Source organism: Marmota flaviventris, chromosome 18 (genome assembly GCF_047511675.1).
Source record: "Marmota flaviventris isolate mMarFla1 chromosome 18, mMarFla1.hap1, whole genome shotgun sequence".
Lineage (NCBI taxonomy): Eukaryota > Metazoa > Chordata > Mammalia > Rodentia > Sciuridae > Marmota > Marmota flaviventris.
In genome coordinates this window covers 60,060,089-60,076,239 of record NC_092515.1, presented here as the reverse complement: position 1 = coordinate 60,076,239, position 16,151 = coordinate 60,060,089, and the positions used below count along the sequence as shown (strand labels likewise).

The window sequence follows — 16,151 nt, the reverse complement described above, 5'->3', positions numbered from 1 at the left end:
GAGTTCTGCCAGTTACCCACAGTCATCTGGGGTCTGAGAACACTACACAGAGATTCTCAGAAATAAGCAGTTCTTAATGCCCTTCTGAGTAGTGCAGTAAAGTCTCAGGCTGCCCTGTTCTGACCTGCCCAAGAGGTGCAGCGTATCTACCCTGTGTATGCTACCCCACTGGTAGTCTCCGAGCAGTGTCGGGCATCAGGTCTGGCACCATGGGGCTTGTGCGCAAGGGAACCTGGTCTTGTGTGTGTGTGTGTGGGGGGGGGGGTACTAGGGTTTAACCCAGAGGTGCTCTACCCCTGAGATTTACCACTGGCCCTTTTGATTTTGAGACAGGATCTTGCTAAGTTGTCCAGGTTGGCCTCAAACTTGCAATCCTCCTGCCTCTGCCCCTTGAGTAGCTGGGATGGTATGTGTGGGCACTGGTGTTACTTAAATGGCCCCGAGTGAGGCAGTAGTGACACTGGTGGTTCCACTGCAGTGTGCTGTCACAAAGGTCCCTTTTGCTACTGCCATTTATGTCCTAGTGAGCCTGATCCATGGTCAGACTTCACCAGAGGTACGTAGGAATAGGAAGAAATCACGGCATCCACAGGGGGTCGGATGGGCCCACCCAGGATGGGGACACTGTGGGAGAACACGGCAAGGGTGGGCTCAGGACAGCTGCCCACAAGGTCACGGGAGCCCCTGGCTCACTCCCAGGCCACGTGGGAGTGACATGCGTCACTCTGGGCTCTGGGTCCTGAAGGCCAGGAATGTTCACTACCCGGTTGCAGAACAGCTGTGGAGTGGCTCACGGGGCCATGGGACCAGCCAGGCAAAGGGTGGGGACACAGCAGAGTTGGAGGCTCACAGGAGGCCAGGAGGACTCAGAACCTGACCCCAAACTGTCGGGGCTGCAAGGTGCCGACACTCCCCGGGGGCTCGGCAAGGCCGTGGCCCCTCACTCCACTCAGGACGTCGGGTCACCCCACTCCACAGCAGAAGGGCCAGGGAACGGCTGGGCGGGGCATCTCCAGCCAGGACGGCACAGCCCTGCCCAGCCGGCAAGGACATCAGGGCCACTCCTGAGGCCAAGGGGAAGCTCAGTCTGAGGAAGGAAAAGGAAGACCAAGGGAAACAAAGTGAAAATTTTAGAATCGGAAACACAGAAATGGAAATTTAAAGACCCACTGGCTACGCTCAAGGGCCAGACGAAGACGACAGAGCAGAGTCACGGGCACCAAGAGAGGGACAAACAGACCCAACCTGGACGGCGAGGGAAAAGGGTTCAGAGGAACCGAGCCTGGGGACGGTGGGGGTGGGAAAGGGCCTGAGTGCCCCAGGAGGAGGACAGGAAGAGCCTGGGGAAGGAAAGACGAGCGGCCAAACCCCCGAATGTGGCAAAGGGCATGAACCTGCAGACGCAAGCAGCTCGCTGAACCCCGAGAAATCACACCGTGGAACTCCTGGAATCCAGGGGCGCCCAGCAAGCTCGCAGCCACGGAGAAGCCTGCGGGTGACGGGCAGGCAGAGGGCCCAGCCTCGCAGGCTTCCGGAGTCTCAGAAGCTACAGGAGGGACCAGCGTTTTCTCTTCTTCATACCAGAGATTGAGCCTGGGGGCGCTTAACCACGTCCCCAGCCGTTTCACTCTTTATTTAGAGACAGGGCCTCGCTGAGTTGCTTAGGGCCTCGCTGAGTTGCTGAGACTGGCCTTAGTTTTGTACCAGGGATTGAAGTCAGGGGCACACGACCACTGAGCCACACCCCAGGCCTATTTTGTATTTTATTTAGAGACAGGGCCTCACTGAGTCGCTGAGCACCTCGCCACTGCTGAGGCTGGCTTTGAACTCAGGATCCTCCTGCCTCAGCCTCCCGAGCTACTGGGGTTACAGGGGTGGCCACCGCGCCCATTGAAGCAGTGTTTTTTAACTCCTAAAACAACAGGTCATCTGGAAGCCTATACCCACCAATTTAAAAAATTCTTCCAGAATGAAACCCTTCCATGCCAATCAGCAGCCAATGGACTTGCTTCCAATTTACCAACCTCCTCAGACAGAGGGGACCTGACACGAGGAAGCCCAGGACACAGAGGAAGGAGAGGAACGCCCAACCAGGAAGCCCTGGCCAGTAGCAGGAGAGTGCGTCTCCTCCTGAGGTCTTTCAAATACCCCCAATACTTGGAAACAAAAATTACAGTACTGGCTCCAGAGGTCTTTAGTGAATACAGCTGTACCTGTGAGAACTACCACATAACGGGAACCACGTGGTCGGTCGCACATCCCACTTCCAGTGGTAAGATACAGATTGTGTGTACGCCAATACCCCTCGACACGCACACGCACCGTACATAAAGCAAAAGCTCGACAGGGCCAGGCGCGGTGCCCGTGTCTTTACAAGGACTGGCAAGGCTGAGGCAGGAGGAGGGCAAGGGGGAGGCCAGCCTCAGCAGCTTAGTAAGACCCTGCCTCGAAATAAAAATTAAAGAGGGCCAGGACGTGACTCAGTGGTAGAGCGCTGGCCAGCAGGCACGTGGCCTGAGTAACTGAAACAGACCAACGAAAACCCAAGAGCTATCCTCAGAGGGAATGCTGAGGAGCCTGGGCAGGAGGGGAGAGGAGGAGGGGCCGCAGAGAACCCCTGTGGCAGCTTCACTCCCAACGGAAACAACAGAGCTCCGCACTTGGAAACCAGACAGCCCACGCCTAGCCCCAAGGCCCAGGAGGAAGTCCCGGGAGCGCCCCTCCCTGCCAGCCTGGACCAGGGCCCTGGCTGCAGGGGGTGCAGCTCTCCCTCTCACCCCCTGCCAGACCCTCTGGAAGGACCCCCGCCATCTCCTGGAGGGTGGACCTCGCCTCACCTTCCTTGGAATTCTACACAGAGGCCCGGAGCTTCTCACCGTGAAACGTGGGGCGAGGAAGGGGACCTTGCCCAGCAGCCCCCTCCTGGGCCTGCATCTGTCCGACGAAGGGAAAACTTACTTCTCCAAAACCCTGCGCCCAAGGTTTGTCGCAATTCTCCACAATCAGCAGACACTGGAATCAGGCCCGGGACAGGGAGCAGGCGGCCCACCTGGGGGCCAGGCTCCTGCCTGCTCAGCCAGGGGCTCCTCTGCAGCCCAGGTCAGCCTCAGGCGTGTCACATGGGCAGAGAAATCCTTCTCAGAGACCCATCGGGGGCCACAATTGCATTCTAGGACCTTCTCCAAAGAGGGAGCGAAGCCCTGCCAGGGGTTGGCGACAGGGAGGTGTGGAAAAGATGGGAGGGAGGGCCCCAGGGAGCTTTGGGGTGAGGAAACGCTGTCCTAATCGAATGTGGTAGAGATGACACAAAGCTGCACATTTTGAAATGTACGGCAAAAGAGGTCAGATTTTCTGGGTGTGGCTGGTAGCTCATGCCTGTAATTCCAGCAACCCAGGAGGCCACCGCGGGAGGATGGCAAGCTCGAGGCCAGCCTGGGTGACGAAGTGAGACCCTGCCCCACAATAAAAGAGGAAAACGGGGCTGGGGAGGTAGCGCAGTGCTGAGCACCCGGGTGAATTCCCAGTATCTTAAAAAAAAAAAAAAAAAAGGCCAATTTTACTGTGAATTAACGCGGTAGTCCCTTACCTAGCAAAAGGGACCCTGGGACCCCAGCCTCCTCGGCTGCATGGCTGCAGCACTCACCAGGACCTGGCCCAGTGTGGGTCCTAGAGCCGTGTCCCTTCCTCCCAGCTCTTCCTGCCGAGAAGGGGATGAGTCACCCCAGCTCTGCCAGCCCACAGCTGGCTGCAGGGACTCCCGCAGCTGCAGTGCGTGTGAGGACCCTGAAACACAGGGGGGCCCGGGGACACAGGAGGCGGAGTGGGCTCAGGAGGTGGAGTGGGCTCGCTGGCTGAGCTCCAAGGCCCCAGCCAGGGTAGGGGGTGGAGATATGCCCGACAGGGCCTTCTCACCTGCCATGTCTCAGAGGGGTGCTCTGCACCCCAGGGGCCTCTTAGTTGTAAACTGCGCAGGGTAAGGAGCAGCTGACAGGACAGCCATGTGGGGGAGCCCGGGCCTGGTGGGGGTGCCACATGCAGAGGGTGTCATGTGTGGAGGTGCCATGTGAGGTCTGGCTGACAAAGGCTTCCTTCCCCCCACCACTCAGGTTCTCAGGAGCAAGAAAAGTTTGTCTAAAGGTGTCTGGTCACCCCTGGGCGTGGGCACAGGACAGGACGAGAGTGCCCGGCGGGTGGGGAGCAGTCTGCCACTCTGCAGGGGGGAGTCACAGAGCCCGGGCTCAGCTGCAGCTGGACGCAGAGCTCTCTGCACAGGGCTGGGCCCGGGCAGGTGGCGGGGTTCCAGCACAGGGACGCCAGGACCTGGCCCCTGCCACCTCTGGGCCCCATCTTGTCCTTTCTCCTGGAGTGATCTACCCCAGTTTCCCACTGTGGCCTCATTTGCTGCAGAATGGGGGGTCCTCCTAGGATCCTCCCCCAGACTCAGCTTTAATGCAGCACATCAGACAGGCTTTGGGGACACAGCAGGCCCTAAAGCACATGGAGGAGTCATCCCACCAGGAGCCTCTGATCAGACTGTCCCTGCTGGGTTCTTCCAGAGATCAGAGAGTGACAGAGAAAGGGAGAGGGAGAGGGAGGGGGGAGAGAGAGGGAGGGGGTGGGAGGGAGAGGGAGAGAGAGGGAGGGGGGAGAGGGAGAGAGAGGGAGGGGGTGGGAGGGGGTGGGAGGGAGAGGGAGAGAGAGGGAGGGGGTGGGAGGGAGAGGGAGAGAGAGGGAGGGGGGAGAGGGAGAGAGAGGGAGGGGGTGGGAGGGAGAGGAAGAGAGAGGAAGGGGATGCGAGGGGGAGGAGAGGGAAAGAGAGGGAGAGGAAGAGGGAGGTGGGAGGGAGAGGGGGGGAGAGAGAGAGAGAGAGGGAGGGGGTAGGAGGGGGAGGGAGAAGGAGAGAGAGGGAGAGGGAGGGGGAGGGACTGCTTGAGGGAGAAGGCCCTCCGCTGGTTGCTGTCTGTGGCTCCTGACTGCAGGTCAGCAGCACCGGAGTGCTCTGAGATGAGATGAGCCCTTTTGTATTGAATATCTTCAAGATTTTGATGCCACTCATTACAGAAGTTATGTTCAGTCACATTTTTCTAAAACCTTTCTTTCTGTAAAAACTCCTCTGAGTACAGATGGGCATTTTCAGACAAGTCAAAGAAGGCCCTGCCACCTCTTCTCTGCAACCTCTGGTACACCTCTGGGCACGGCTGTGAGCCCTGGCCCCCAGCGCCCTGGAGACGGAGCCCGGGGTGAGGAAGCCCCGCGGGCTGTGCTTCTCCGATGGCGCACTGCTAGGACTCCAGGGTGCTGACCAACTGAATAGTAATTGCCCCCCACTGCCAAGCGCCAAGTTAACGCCTCGCAACCTGACTTAAATCCCCAGGAACGCGGGGCTAAGTCTGTTACCACCCCCATTCTCTGGATGAAGACATCTCAGGCTTAGTAAGGTGGACAGTCCACTATGGAGGCAGGACAAGACCAAGTCTAGATGAAGCCACGCAGAGCCCGACGTCACAGCCCGCTGCACGTGGTGTGCAGGGGGCCCTCCCCCATCTGCTGTTGGGGTACAGGTGAAGCCAGGCTTTGGGTGTACCCTGAGTGTCCCCCAAGGGCTCACGTTAAAGGCTCTGTCCCCAGGATGGCACCACTGGGAGTGGCCGTAGACCTTCAAAAGCTGGGGCTAACAGAAGGTCCTCTGCAGGAGTGACCCTGCTTGTCCCCTCTGTGCTCAGGCCTGAGGTGGGACTGCTCCCACACCCACGACGCGCTGCCCTTGCCTGAGGGTGGCCCAGCCCTGGACCAGAACTTCCAAAACTGAGTTCTCAATAAGCCGTTCCTCTTTATGTCGCTGCCCTGGTTTTCCGCTGTGGGACACGGGCTGCCTGCGGCACTCCAGACCCTCCACGGGGGCCGTGCACTGGGCGAGCTAACTGCCCTGCGCCAACGCCCAGGGAAAAGGCCATCTGCAGGCTCCCGTTTGAAGAGGAGCCAGGCTGCTGCTGACTTGGGAAACTGGCATTTCCTCCAAAGCACTGGAGAGTCTGCTTCCCACTCCAGGGGACACGGGCAGGCCAGCTGAGGATGGGGCGGGGGTGGGGGCAGGTGAGAGGGACAGGGAGCCGGGGAAAGGACAGGCTAGACACAGACTCAAGAGGGACACTGAGCCACAGGACAGTGAGGGGCAGGTGAAGTCAGCCCACAGTCACAGCAGCAACTGCCAGCGTCCCCACCTTCCGCCCACCTTGTGCCCAGCAGGCAAAGGCAGGCCAGCTCTTGCCCTGGACTGGCTTGTCATCTGTGCTTGCACAGCCTGGGACTGCATCCCCCGGGGCTGATGAAGACAGCTGTCACCTCCCTGCCACTCACACCCCCTTTCTTCTTGGCAGGGCAGCATGGGGCACAGACAGGATAGAAGGTGTCACCCTGTAGACTTCGGGTGATTTGACAACTGGTGATTAAGTCCTGCTGGGTCCCAGGAACTGCCATGTGTCCCAGGGAAGCCAAGATGAGCAGCACGAGGCCCCTCGCTTCCAAAGGGGTGCAGAGGGTGACAGGTTCCACACGTCAGCAACGTGCTGAGCCCGCACTTGGGAGCAGAGGCCACAGGAGCACAGAGCCCGGTCCCGCCTGGGCACACGGCAAGAGACTGTCCTTGGGGGCCACTGAGCCGAGCCTGAGTGTGACGGGCAGGCAGGGAAGCTATTCCAGACCCGGAAGGCACACGGGCAAAGTGGCAGGCGGGAGGTGGTCTGTCTTGGCCCCCTGAGAAGATTCAGACGGAGGCGCAGCGGAGGGTGGGGGAGAACTGCGGCCCACTCTTGCATTTGGAAATGTCCCCGGCACCTGAACACTGAAGCATACTCAGCCGCTTCTCCGTCCTCTCCTTCTGGGCCTTCCTGTGGGACAATTGTGAAAACGCAGTTCTGCACCTCAGTGCCGCTAGGCGGAGGGACTCCTGCTCCTGGGAGCCGGGGTGGGGGTGGGCAGACTCTGCAGGCGAGGAGGGTCCTGCTGGAGGGCTGGCTTGGCTTCCGAGGCAGCTGAAGAGCCCTCAGGACCATGTCAGGCGCAGGGGCTCTCGGGACAGCTCCGGAGCCCCCCCGGAGCCCCCCTCGGCAGCAGGTAGTCCAAGGTGCCCAGGGCTTCCCTGAAGGCAGCTCCTGTTCAGCGTGTCCTTCCAGGACAGGAAACGCAAGGCAGGAGAGGGGCGTGGGGAGCTGGGGCCTGCGTGGAGCTCCAGGCTGCTGGGCACTAACGACCTTCCTGATGTTTCCAAGGCACCTCTGAGCCGGCGGCCAATATGAGCACATGGAGCCACCAACGTGCTTCTTGCTGCCAGCCGTGGGCTGAGTGCTCCCTGGGGTGGCTCCCCTGTGCAGGGATCCTAGGGGAACCTCTGGCCTTACCCATCACGTGGCAGGAGCACCCCAGCTGTGACGACCACATGTCCCCAGACATTGCCCCCACCTGGAAATCCCTGCTCTACCTAAACCCCGGGCGGCAGCAACTCCAGGGTCTCATCCTCCAGCTGCTCCTGCTGCAGACCCCTCCTGTAGTCCTGCGTCACGGCGGATTAGGCCAGCAGAGCACAGACTCTGATGAAAGTCTCCACAGGAAACAGTGTGTTTGGTTCCAAGGAGCTTGTGCGTTGAGCTGCAGGGTGAGAACAGGCTCCACGTGGGTCTGCTCAGCCGCCCTGTGAGGAGTGGGCTCCACCGTCCGTTCCTTTAGCCATTCAAGAGCCTCCACCTGCTCTTACAGCACTGCAGAAACCAACGCCCCGGCCCACACGGCCTCAGGGAGCCTACCCTCTAGTCAGAGAGCAAAGGTGTCAACAGAAATCACAGCGCACAGCTCTGAATACAACAGGAGTATCTAACGGATCAGAGCTGAGCCGCCCACTAGGCTGGCCGCTGGCCACACATGGCTGTGAACAGACAGGGATGTGCGGACCACTTGGGAGTTCAGGCTTTAAATGAAAAGAGAACGTAAAATGTCTTCTTGATAACGTTGATGCCGACTGTGAGTGGAAATGAGATATTTTAGATTCACTGGTTAGATAAAGTCTATTAACAAGCCGGTGCAGGGGTGCACACCTGTAACCCCAGAGACTCAGTAGACTAAGGCAGGAGGACGGCAAGTTCAAGGCCAGCCTGGGCAACGCAGCAAGACCCTAAGCAACTCAGCGAGACCCTGTCTCAAAATAAAAACAAAAAGGGCAGGGATGTGGCTCCGTGGTACAGCACCCTGGGTTCAATCCCAGCACCAGAAACAATAACAAAAACTAGTAACAAAATAAGCGTCGTCTGTTTCCTTCACTGTCCACATGAGGCTGCTGGACGGGGCTGGGCTATGCTGGGTGGGCAGGTGCTCCTCCTTCCTGAGAAGGCTCTTCCACCGAGGCCCAGAACTGCGGCCCTCAGAAGCCATGAAGGGGACACGCGGCCTTGGCAGGAGTCTGGCCACTGTGGGACCAGAGCGTTGGCTCCTGCTGCGCCAGGCTGAGGGAGGGAGTGGGCCGGGGCTTTGAGGCCTGGTTCTGGAGGCCAAGGAAAGGACTTGGGGATATGTCCCAGGAGCCGTGGAGAAGGTTAGGGTTGAATCTGGAGAATGCCACGATCTGCCTTTGATTCTAGGAAGCAGCTGCCCCTGGCCGTGTGTGCATGGAGTGGACTTCACAGCAGGGAGAAGAGAGGCAGGACCCCACTGGGCAGCACAGGCTCCCTGGGGAGGTAGGAGGTGGCAGCGGAGAGGCTACTGCTCGCTGCCCACGCCAGATGCACCTGGGACTTCAGCTCTCACAGAGTCGTGATGGTGCCGTGGACGCCTCATCCCCCAGGAGGGGACAGCGAGGCCCTGCTTATCACGCTGGGCCTGGGATTCCAATGTGACCCCGAGGTGAGGAGGGGGCCACCTGCCTCTCCCCTTCCTCTAGGGGCTGGTTCCGTTTCCTTTGTTCCATTACAAACCTGGTCTGCCCGGCTGGCCTCGTCCCTCCCCCTCCCCCTGCTCAGCCCGGGTGGGGCCTCTGCTCTGCTGGGCGGTTGGTGGGCGGTCTCCTCCAGGCTGGGTTTTGCTCCCTGGCGTCCTGGGCCCACCCCACCCTCCCTGGCCGTCAGCGTGACAGCAGCCCCTGGAGCTCGGGCTCTGGCATGTTCCACCCCCGCTCGCGCCTGTCTCCAGATCCTCACTTGCCCCAGCTCATTGGCCACTTGGTGGCTGTGAGTCATTGGCTCTGAGTCACACTGGGCTGGGACACAAAGGCCAGAACACACCTGGGCGGGAAGGACGTTGCTGAAGAGCTGCTCAGGGCTGCGTGACGCTGGGCGGCCGGCCCCAGTGGGGTCAGCAGCCAGGAGGAACCCCCCTCTCCTTCCTCTGCTGGAACTCACCCCCGCAGGGCACAGGCCTGGCCGCCACCTCCCACCTGGGGCAGGTGGAGGCTTCCAGGGGCGCAGACAGCCCTGAGGACGAGCGGCTCTGCTCCACGCAGGCTCCTCCCTGGCCACCAAGCCGCAGAGGGTCAAGGAAGGCGGGAGGTCCCAGAGCTGGGGGGCCCAGCTGCTGGCACCAGAACCCGCCCCAGATTTGGGCCTGGGACAGACGGGTGTCGGTGGAAAGAAGGACGCAATGCAAACGAGCTCGGCCGTGGCGTCCACAGGATGCCCAGCGGTGCCCCCCTCGCTTGTCCAGCCCCCAGTCAGAGGTGGGTCTGCAGGGCAGGGGGAGCCGGGAGGCCGAGGTGCGGAAGGCACCACACTCCCTCAGGACCCAAACACCCAGAAACACCCACCAGCAGCAGGAGCAGGGGCTGGGACGGCCGTCCATGACCACGGTCACCAAGGGCCACGGACTGTTCGATGCCTGTATATGAAAAGTCCAGACCCCACAAATCCCTAGAGACAGGAAGCAGATTAGCGGTTGCCAGGGCTGGGGGAGGGGAGAGGAGCCAACGCAGAGGGGTTTCTGTTTTAGGGTGATGGAAGTGTTCTAAAATTAGACTTCGATGATGGTCGGCCACTCGGTCAAGTTACTAAAAACTGAAGGGTCCACTTGGAACAGGTGCGGGATGCTGCACAGAGCACCCCGACAGGCTGCGGGAAGAAAGGACGACATGAAGGAAGGAAAGTGGGGCGCTGCCCCGTCCAGGGCCCTGGGGCCAGAGGGTGCCGGGTCTCCACCCAATCAGGCCACAGGCCAGGAGGGCAAGGTGGGCAGAGGACCCCACAGCAGGGTGTCGCTCTCAGAGGGGACGGCTGAGGACGCTGGGGACAAGCTGGCACCCAGGGGGCCTCCGAGGCACTCAGCCTGGGGAGGGATCAAAGCAGACAGGACGGGGAAGAAGCAGGGCCCGGGGAAGGGTGGCCTGGGTCTGTGTGGTGACAGGGACAAGCCCCATCTCACCCTGCCCAGCTTCTCATCGTGACAGCACAGGGGCCCCCGAGTGTCCTCGGCAGGGCTGGAGGCCACCCAGCGAGTAGGGAGCAGGTGGCTGGGCTCCGCGCAGCAGACCCAATAGACACGTGCCAGGGCCAGGACCCTCAGGACAGAGAGCCACCTCCTCTCCCGCTGCTTTCCTTTGGGTCCTTGGTCCACGTCCCACCACGTGAAGTATAAGGAGAAGAGCTCTGGAGACCACCTGACCGGAAGCACTGTCCCCACACTGACCCCTGTGCCCCCTGGGGGCGTCTCCTCCACACCTTCTCCCCCTGTAAAGCTGAGCAGGGACCCGGTCAGTGGACTCCTGGGGACAAGCCCGTCTGCGGGGAACTGCAGAGAGGGTTTTCTCCTTTTGAAAGAGGAGGAAGGAAGGGCTTGGGAGGGAGGGCGCAGAGGTGATCGGTAAGGGCGCTCAGGGAGCCTTGGCTCTCTGGACGGGGACGGAGAGGCCGAGGTGGCCCGGAGGAAGGGGAGGGGACCTCACTTTCACTGGCCTCTCTTCATGTCACCTGAACCTGGCTGCAGCTGCAGGACCCCCGAGTCCAACAGCACAAACAGATCTCAGCAGGAGAGGTGGGGTGCCAGCAAGGTGGGGTGCCAGCGAGGTGGGGGTGCCAGCGAGGTGGGGTGCCAGCGAGGTGGGGTGCCAGCTCGGAACACAAGGGGCGTGAGGGCCCAGATGCCTGTGTGGTGGTGTGCCCACCACCAGCTCTGCCCACCACCTGCTCCCACGAGAGCAGCCGCCTGCACTCCTGCAGGGCTCACTCCCAGCTGGACTGGAGACACCCCGAAGCCCAGAACCAGCTCCGCTGCAATAGACCTGTCCACCGCACGGGACAGCGCGGCCCCTCCTGACGGGCAGCCCAAGGCTGGGTCCCTCCTCTCTTGCTGAAGGCCAGGAGCTGCTGCCCCTCCACGACCTGGACAGCATCAAGCCAAAAGCTCTGGAAGGAACCCTGTCCCTGTGGAGTCCAGCCTCCCATCAGTAGGGTAGAGGCCACGGGTGTTAAAATCTGAGAGCAAGGAGACTCGTCCGGGGGCTCGACAGTCACCCCGCCATCTGCTGGCTTGGTGCCCTGGGGCAGGTCACTGGAACGCTGGACCCCGCTCTCCTCTCGGGGAGCATGTGCCCATGTACCTACAGTCCTTCACCTCGAAAGCTGAGAGGTTCATTGATGCTCCCCGTAAAAATACCCAGTAATTACCCCTAAAAATAACCCTAACCTCTGCCACATTTTCCTTTTAAAATGTCACTTGATCTGGAAGTTAGAAGGTATCACGGGGTGAATTGTGTCCCCACAAAAAGACACACTGAAATTCCAGCCCAGAAACTGTGCGGAACTTATTTGGAACCAGGGCCTCTGCGGGTATGAGGCCAGGAAGGGTGGGCGGGGGCAGGCGGACCTGCGTCCAGGAAGAGACCGAGGCACAGGGGGGAGAGATGTGGGGACAGAGCAGGGAGCCTGTGGCCCTGTGACCTGAGGCAGAGTCTGAGTGACGGGGCTACACGTGGAGACGCAGCGGGGGTCACCGGCGACCACCAGAACCTGGAGAGGTGGCGGTCTCTCTCTGAGACCCCAGAAGGAACCCGTCAGCCACCCTTGACTGGGGACTTCTGGGTTCCAGAAACGGAGGGAAGAAAGCGCTGGTGTCTTGAGCCTCCCAGTTTGTGGTACTTTGTTCTTGTGCCCAAGAAAGTGGAGCCCGAGGGTCACTGGTTTCCCTACCGCCTCCCGCCCCAGTTCTGCCCAGTGGTCGGGCGCCGCTCCACTGCCTCTGGTAAGAGAAAACCAACTACTGTCCACTGCCTTCCACCCTGAAGACGCCTGGCTGTCTCTCCCGCCCTCGGGAGTCCTCCCCGAGCACCTGCTGTAAGCCAGGCACTGTCTGCATTTGTGCTGCACCAACAGGAAGAGCTGGGGCAGCAGCGAACAGGGAAGAGATGTCAGAAGCATTCTCTAAAAAGCAAGGTCATTTCTGATATAGTTTTGAAGAAAATAGAACAATGCAATATAACAGAGCAAGTGGGCTAGGGACCAGAGGAAAAAGGGACATCATTTGATTGTTTTAGGGAAGGTCATGCTGAGGATGTGATATTGAAGCAGACCTGAACGACAAGGAGGTGCTCATGGGCAAATCTGATGGCGGTCAGAGCCAATGCAAAGGCCCTGTGGCAGAGTGAGCTGGGTATGCCAGAGGCCCAAAAAGAAGGTGGGACCTTTGTGAGTGAGAGTGGTACCTGCTGAGCTGGAAAAGCAGGTGAGGCTGGCCAGGACCTGTAGGTCACCTGGCAGACCATGGGAACAGGTGTGAACTTCTCCCCAAGGGAACTGAGAAGCTTCAGGGAGAGATGGAATGGGGCAGGCGATCGAGGTCCAGAAGCTGAAAGCTTTCTAACTATGAGGTCTGTCCTCTGGTCCTGGGACCTTGTCAACCACAGCTCCCAAGACCCTCCTGGCTCATGAGCACAGGTTTAGCACTGGAATGAAGGGCAGCGAGTATCCTTGTTTCCCCCGGGTCCCTCACCAAGGTACTGTCACAAGAGAACACGGCATCCCGATCAGACAGCAGGCGGACCCTCTCGGGCCCAGGTCTACACTTCACCCGTGTGGCCCCAGGTGGCCCCACTTTTAGTGCTGTTTTGTACCCTGACCTGCCCAGGCATGGTCAGGCCCCCTCCCCAGGAGTCCTCGTGCCACGCAGGTCTGGAAAATGGGACGGAAGCCTCTCTTCCTCAAGAGAACAGCTTGTCCTTAAAGGGGAAAAAAAGGAAGTGCCACCTGCCCCAACAATGCCACGTACAGAACACTGGGTAAACAAACACGGCACCTCCTCCCCGCAGCCCTTGTCTTCCGGGAGGGGACGGGAAAGCCACCAGGGCAGGTTTCCCTGGAGTGGCCTTGCTCTGGCCCCACACATCTGAAGACACCTGGGCCCTTTGGAAACCCAGGCACTTGAGCAAAGCGCACGTCCTGCTCCATTTCTCAACCATCGTAAACAAATCTGGGTTGACAGTGCAGCTGCGCTGGCCAGCTTGGGGTGAGCTGGGGAGGGCGCTCTGCCCCAGGCCTTTGGGGGAGACGGGGTGTCTGGCTGGAGGCCCATTCCACCAGATACCAGCTCCACCTGCACCCCTGGGGGCGGCTGCCTCTCCCAGCCTTGGCGGCTGGGATTGACACCGCACTCTGCCTGTACCAGCTGAGCGGCTCTGGGCACGCCAGCCCCAGCTCCGTCAGTGGTATGGGAGCCCCAAGTCCCAGGCTCGTCTAGAAGATGGATCGGGAGCTCTGGAGCGCTTTGGAAGGGAGGGCTGCTATGGGCGGGGACTTCCCTCATCTCTGTGCAGTTTCTTCCTGCTGCTGGGTGAGTTTTTAACACAGTTTCTGATATTCCTTTGAACCGATCATTTTCCTTTTGTGAAAGGAGGCGGAGGTGGAGGGAGGAGGAACCAGGAGGCAGGCATCGGCATGACTCACCCACCTGAACCTTTCCTAGGGCCTAAAGAAGCCCCCTTCACCTGGAGCTGCCATCAAATGACCTACCTTTGGAGGTACAAAGCCTGGTCATAAAGAGAGCGGCACATCTGCTGTTTGCGGACTCCCCACGAGTGGGACGCTCCAGCAGACCCCCAAGGCCAGTGATCTATCCCCATCGTGGGTGGCTTCTTGTTGCCTTGAGGTGTGAGATTGTCCAATAGCAAGACAGACACAAACCATCGACAGACAACCACCAGAAACCCAGGACAGCCACACAGAGGCTAGAGATAACCTGCCCATCACCAACCAATGACTCCCTGTGCCTGAGTCCTAAGCCACCTTCATCTCTAATGGAAAAAGAAAATCTCACGAGTCAACTTTTTCAGCGAGCTGATCTCGACAGCCCGCTGCCCTGCGCTTCAAAGGCGTCCACAGCGCTATTTCTGAACAAAGTGGAGATAGAACCCCAGGCAGCTGGAGGGGAGATCTGCAGAACAGGAGGCTCCTCCACTGGTGCCGACGGAAGGCACTCCACTCACTCCGCCTAGGCCCCTTCACTCAGGGTCAAGCATTTTGGCCATCCTGCCTCAGGTCTAGGTCAGAGGCCGCCTCCGGTCAGAAGAATCAGAAACACGAGCATCAGGCTGGGGGCTGGATCTTGGCCAGGCGGGTGGCCTGGGTCTGGACACTCTCAGCTTGCCTCTAACACTGACTCACCTCAGGGACGGGTTCCGTGGTGGGCACCTCCCCTGTGCCAGCTCAGAGGTGAGTCCCTGCTCAATCTGCAGGTTGGCACTCATGCCCGGCACTGACCCAGAGAGGAAGAGGAGCTGGCCACTACAAAGCCTCTTCCTCTTCCCCTTTTGATCTTCCCACGTCCAGTCAACCTACAACCTAGGGAAACATGAAGCCAGTACCAGGGGGCAGGCACCAGTTCCAGGAAGACCAACACCTGGACACTGGCTCCGCTCCCTGAGCCAGCTGTCCTCAAGGAGCTCCCAGAGCCACATCCACATTGCTGTGCCCTCCATAAACTGCTATGCTCAGGGACCTCAGGAGCAGAGAGGAGCGCTGCGGGGCACCGGCAGAGCTGACGGGGCAGCCCCTGGGTCAGGGACTGCTTTTCCTCCACCCGGCCTGCCAGCCCGGGAGCACCAGGCTGCACCCTCAAACCCACCACTCACACAAACTTGACCCACAGCCCTGCGCCCAGGTCCTAGCCACCCTCCCAGCAGGTCCTTCCAGGAGTCTGGGTTTCCTGTTTTCCCCGGAGTCTACACCCCAGTTCCATCCCGAAGCCGCAGAGCCACAGCATCTGCTGACCTCAGCCAAGGGGCAGCCCCTCTCGCCATCAAGTCCCTTTGCCCTAGTACCCTGCCTCCTGCAAGCCAGAACCCCGTCGAGACCCCGGCTCTCGAGGACCCACGCCCTAGGCAACCACGGACCCTTCCTCCACACCTGCCCCCATCCTGCTCTCCCACGGAGACCCCCTCGTTGTCATTCTGCGAACCTCGACCTGTCACCTCGAGGAGGTCCCAGCCTTTGTCGCCCAGCGGACACCCAAACCCTTGCCAACCAGGGGAGACCCACGTCCTTGTCGCCCCGCGGAGCACCTCGTCCCGCCAACCCGCCGCGCTGCCATCTGTCACCCCTAGCAGAACCCGCGTCTCCAAAGATCCCGTCCCGGGCACGCAGCTCCCCCATCACTCCCGGGCCACCCCCTCGCGAACCCGCAGGCGACCCTCGGCCCTCTCACCGTGGCGGGCGGCCGGCAGACAGAGGACCGGGCTGCAGGCGGGCGCCGTCCGGTCGGCGGCTGCGACGACTGCGCCGAGCGCTTGCAGCCGGGTCCTTCCGAGGCTCCGCGGCGAGCTGTCAGTCAGCCGGCCCGCCCCGCCCGTCTGCGCAGGCGCGGAGCCCCGCCCCCGCCGTGGCGTCACGGGACGGCGGCGCGGCCTGCGGAGTCCGTCTGGTCCGCGGCTCTTTCGCGCTCCTGGCTCGGGGCTCCCCGCCGCGCAGGAGCAGTTGCCTGGCCTCAGGGCTGGAGGAGGAGCCCCGCGAGGAGCCGGGGCCGCGGTGCTGGCCCGGTGCTGACCCGGTGTCCCTGGCCCGGCGGCCGCACCTTCCCTGCACCGCAGAGCCGGGGTCGCCCCAGAACCGGGGTCGCCCCAGAGCCGGCGTCTCTGCACAGCACCAGAGTCGGGGGTCTCCGCACAGCCGGAGTCGCACCAGAGTTGGGGTCGC

General features: G+C 60.8%; 1 protein-coding gene across 2 annotated transcripts in view; it reads right to left on the bottom strand.

The window, feature by feature from the left end:
* The window catches only part of Kiaa0513 (KIAA0513 ortholog), a 51,205-nt gene extending 35,445 nt beyond the window's left edge, over positions 1-15,760 (bottom strand). The window contains exon 1 of one of the 2 annotated variants that reach the window (XM_027933100.3): positions 15,664-15,760. Coding sequence is in view for 1 of the 2 variants with exons in the window: in XM_071604600.1 (XP_071460701.1) it covers positions 14,625-14,707 (83 nt within the window). In the remaining variant the exon portion in view is untranslated. Of the gene's footprint in view, positions 1-14,624; positions 14,802-15,663 lie in introns of those variants that run through there. The other variant, XM_071604600.1, reaches the window with a different exon arrangement.
* Positions 15,761-16,151: the final 391 nt, after the last annotated feature.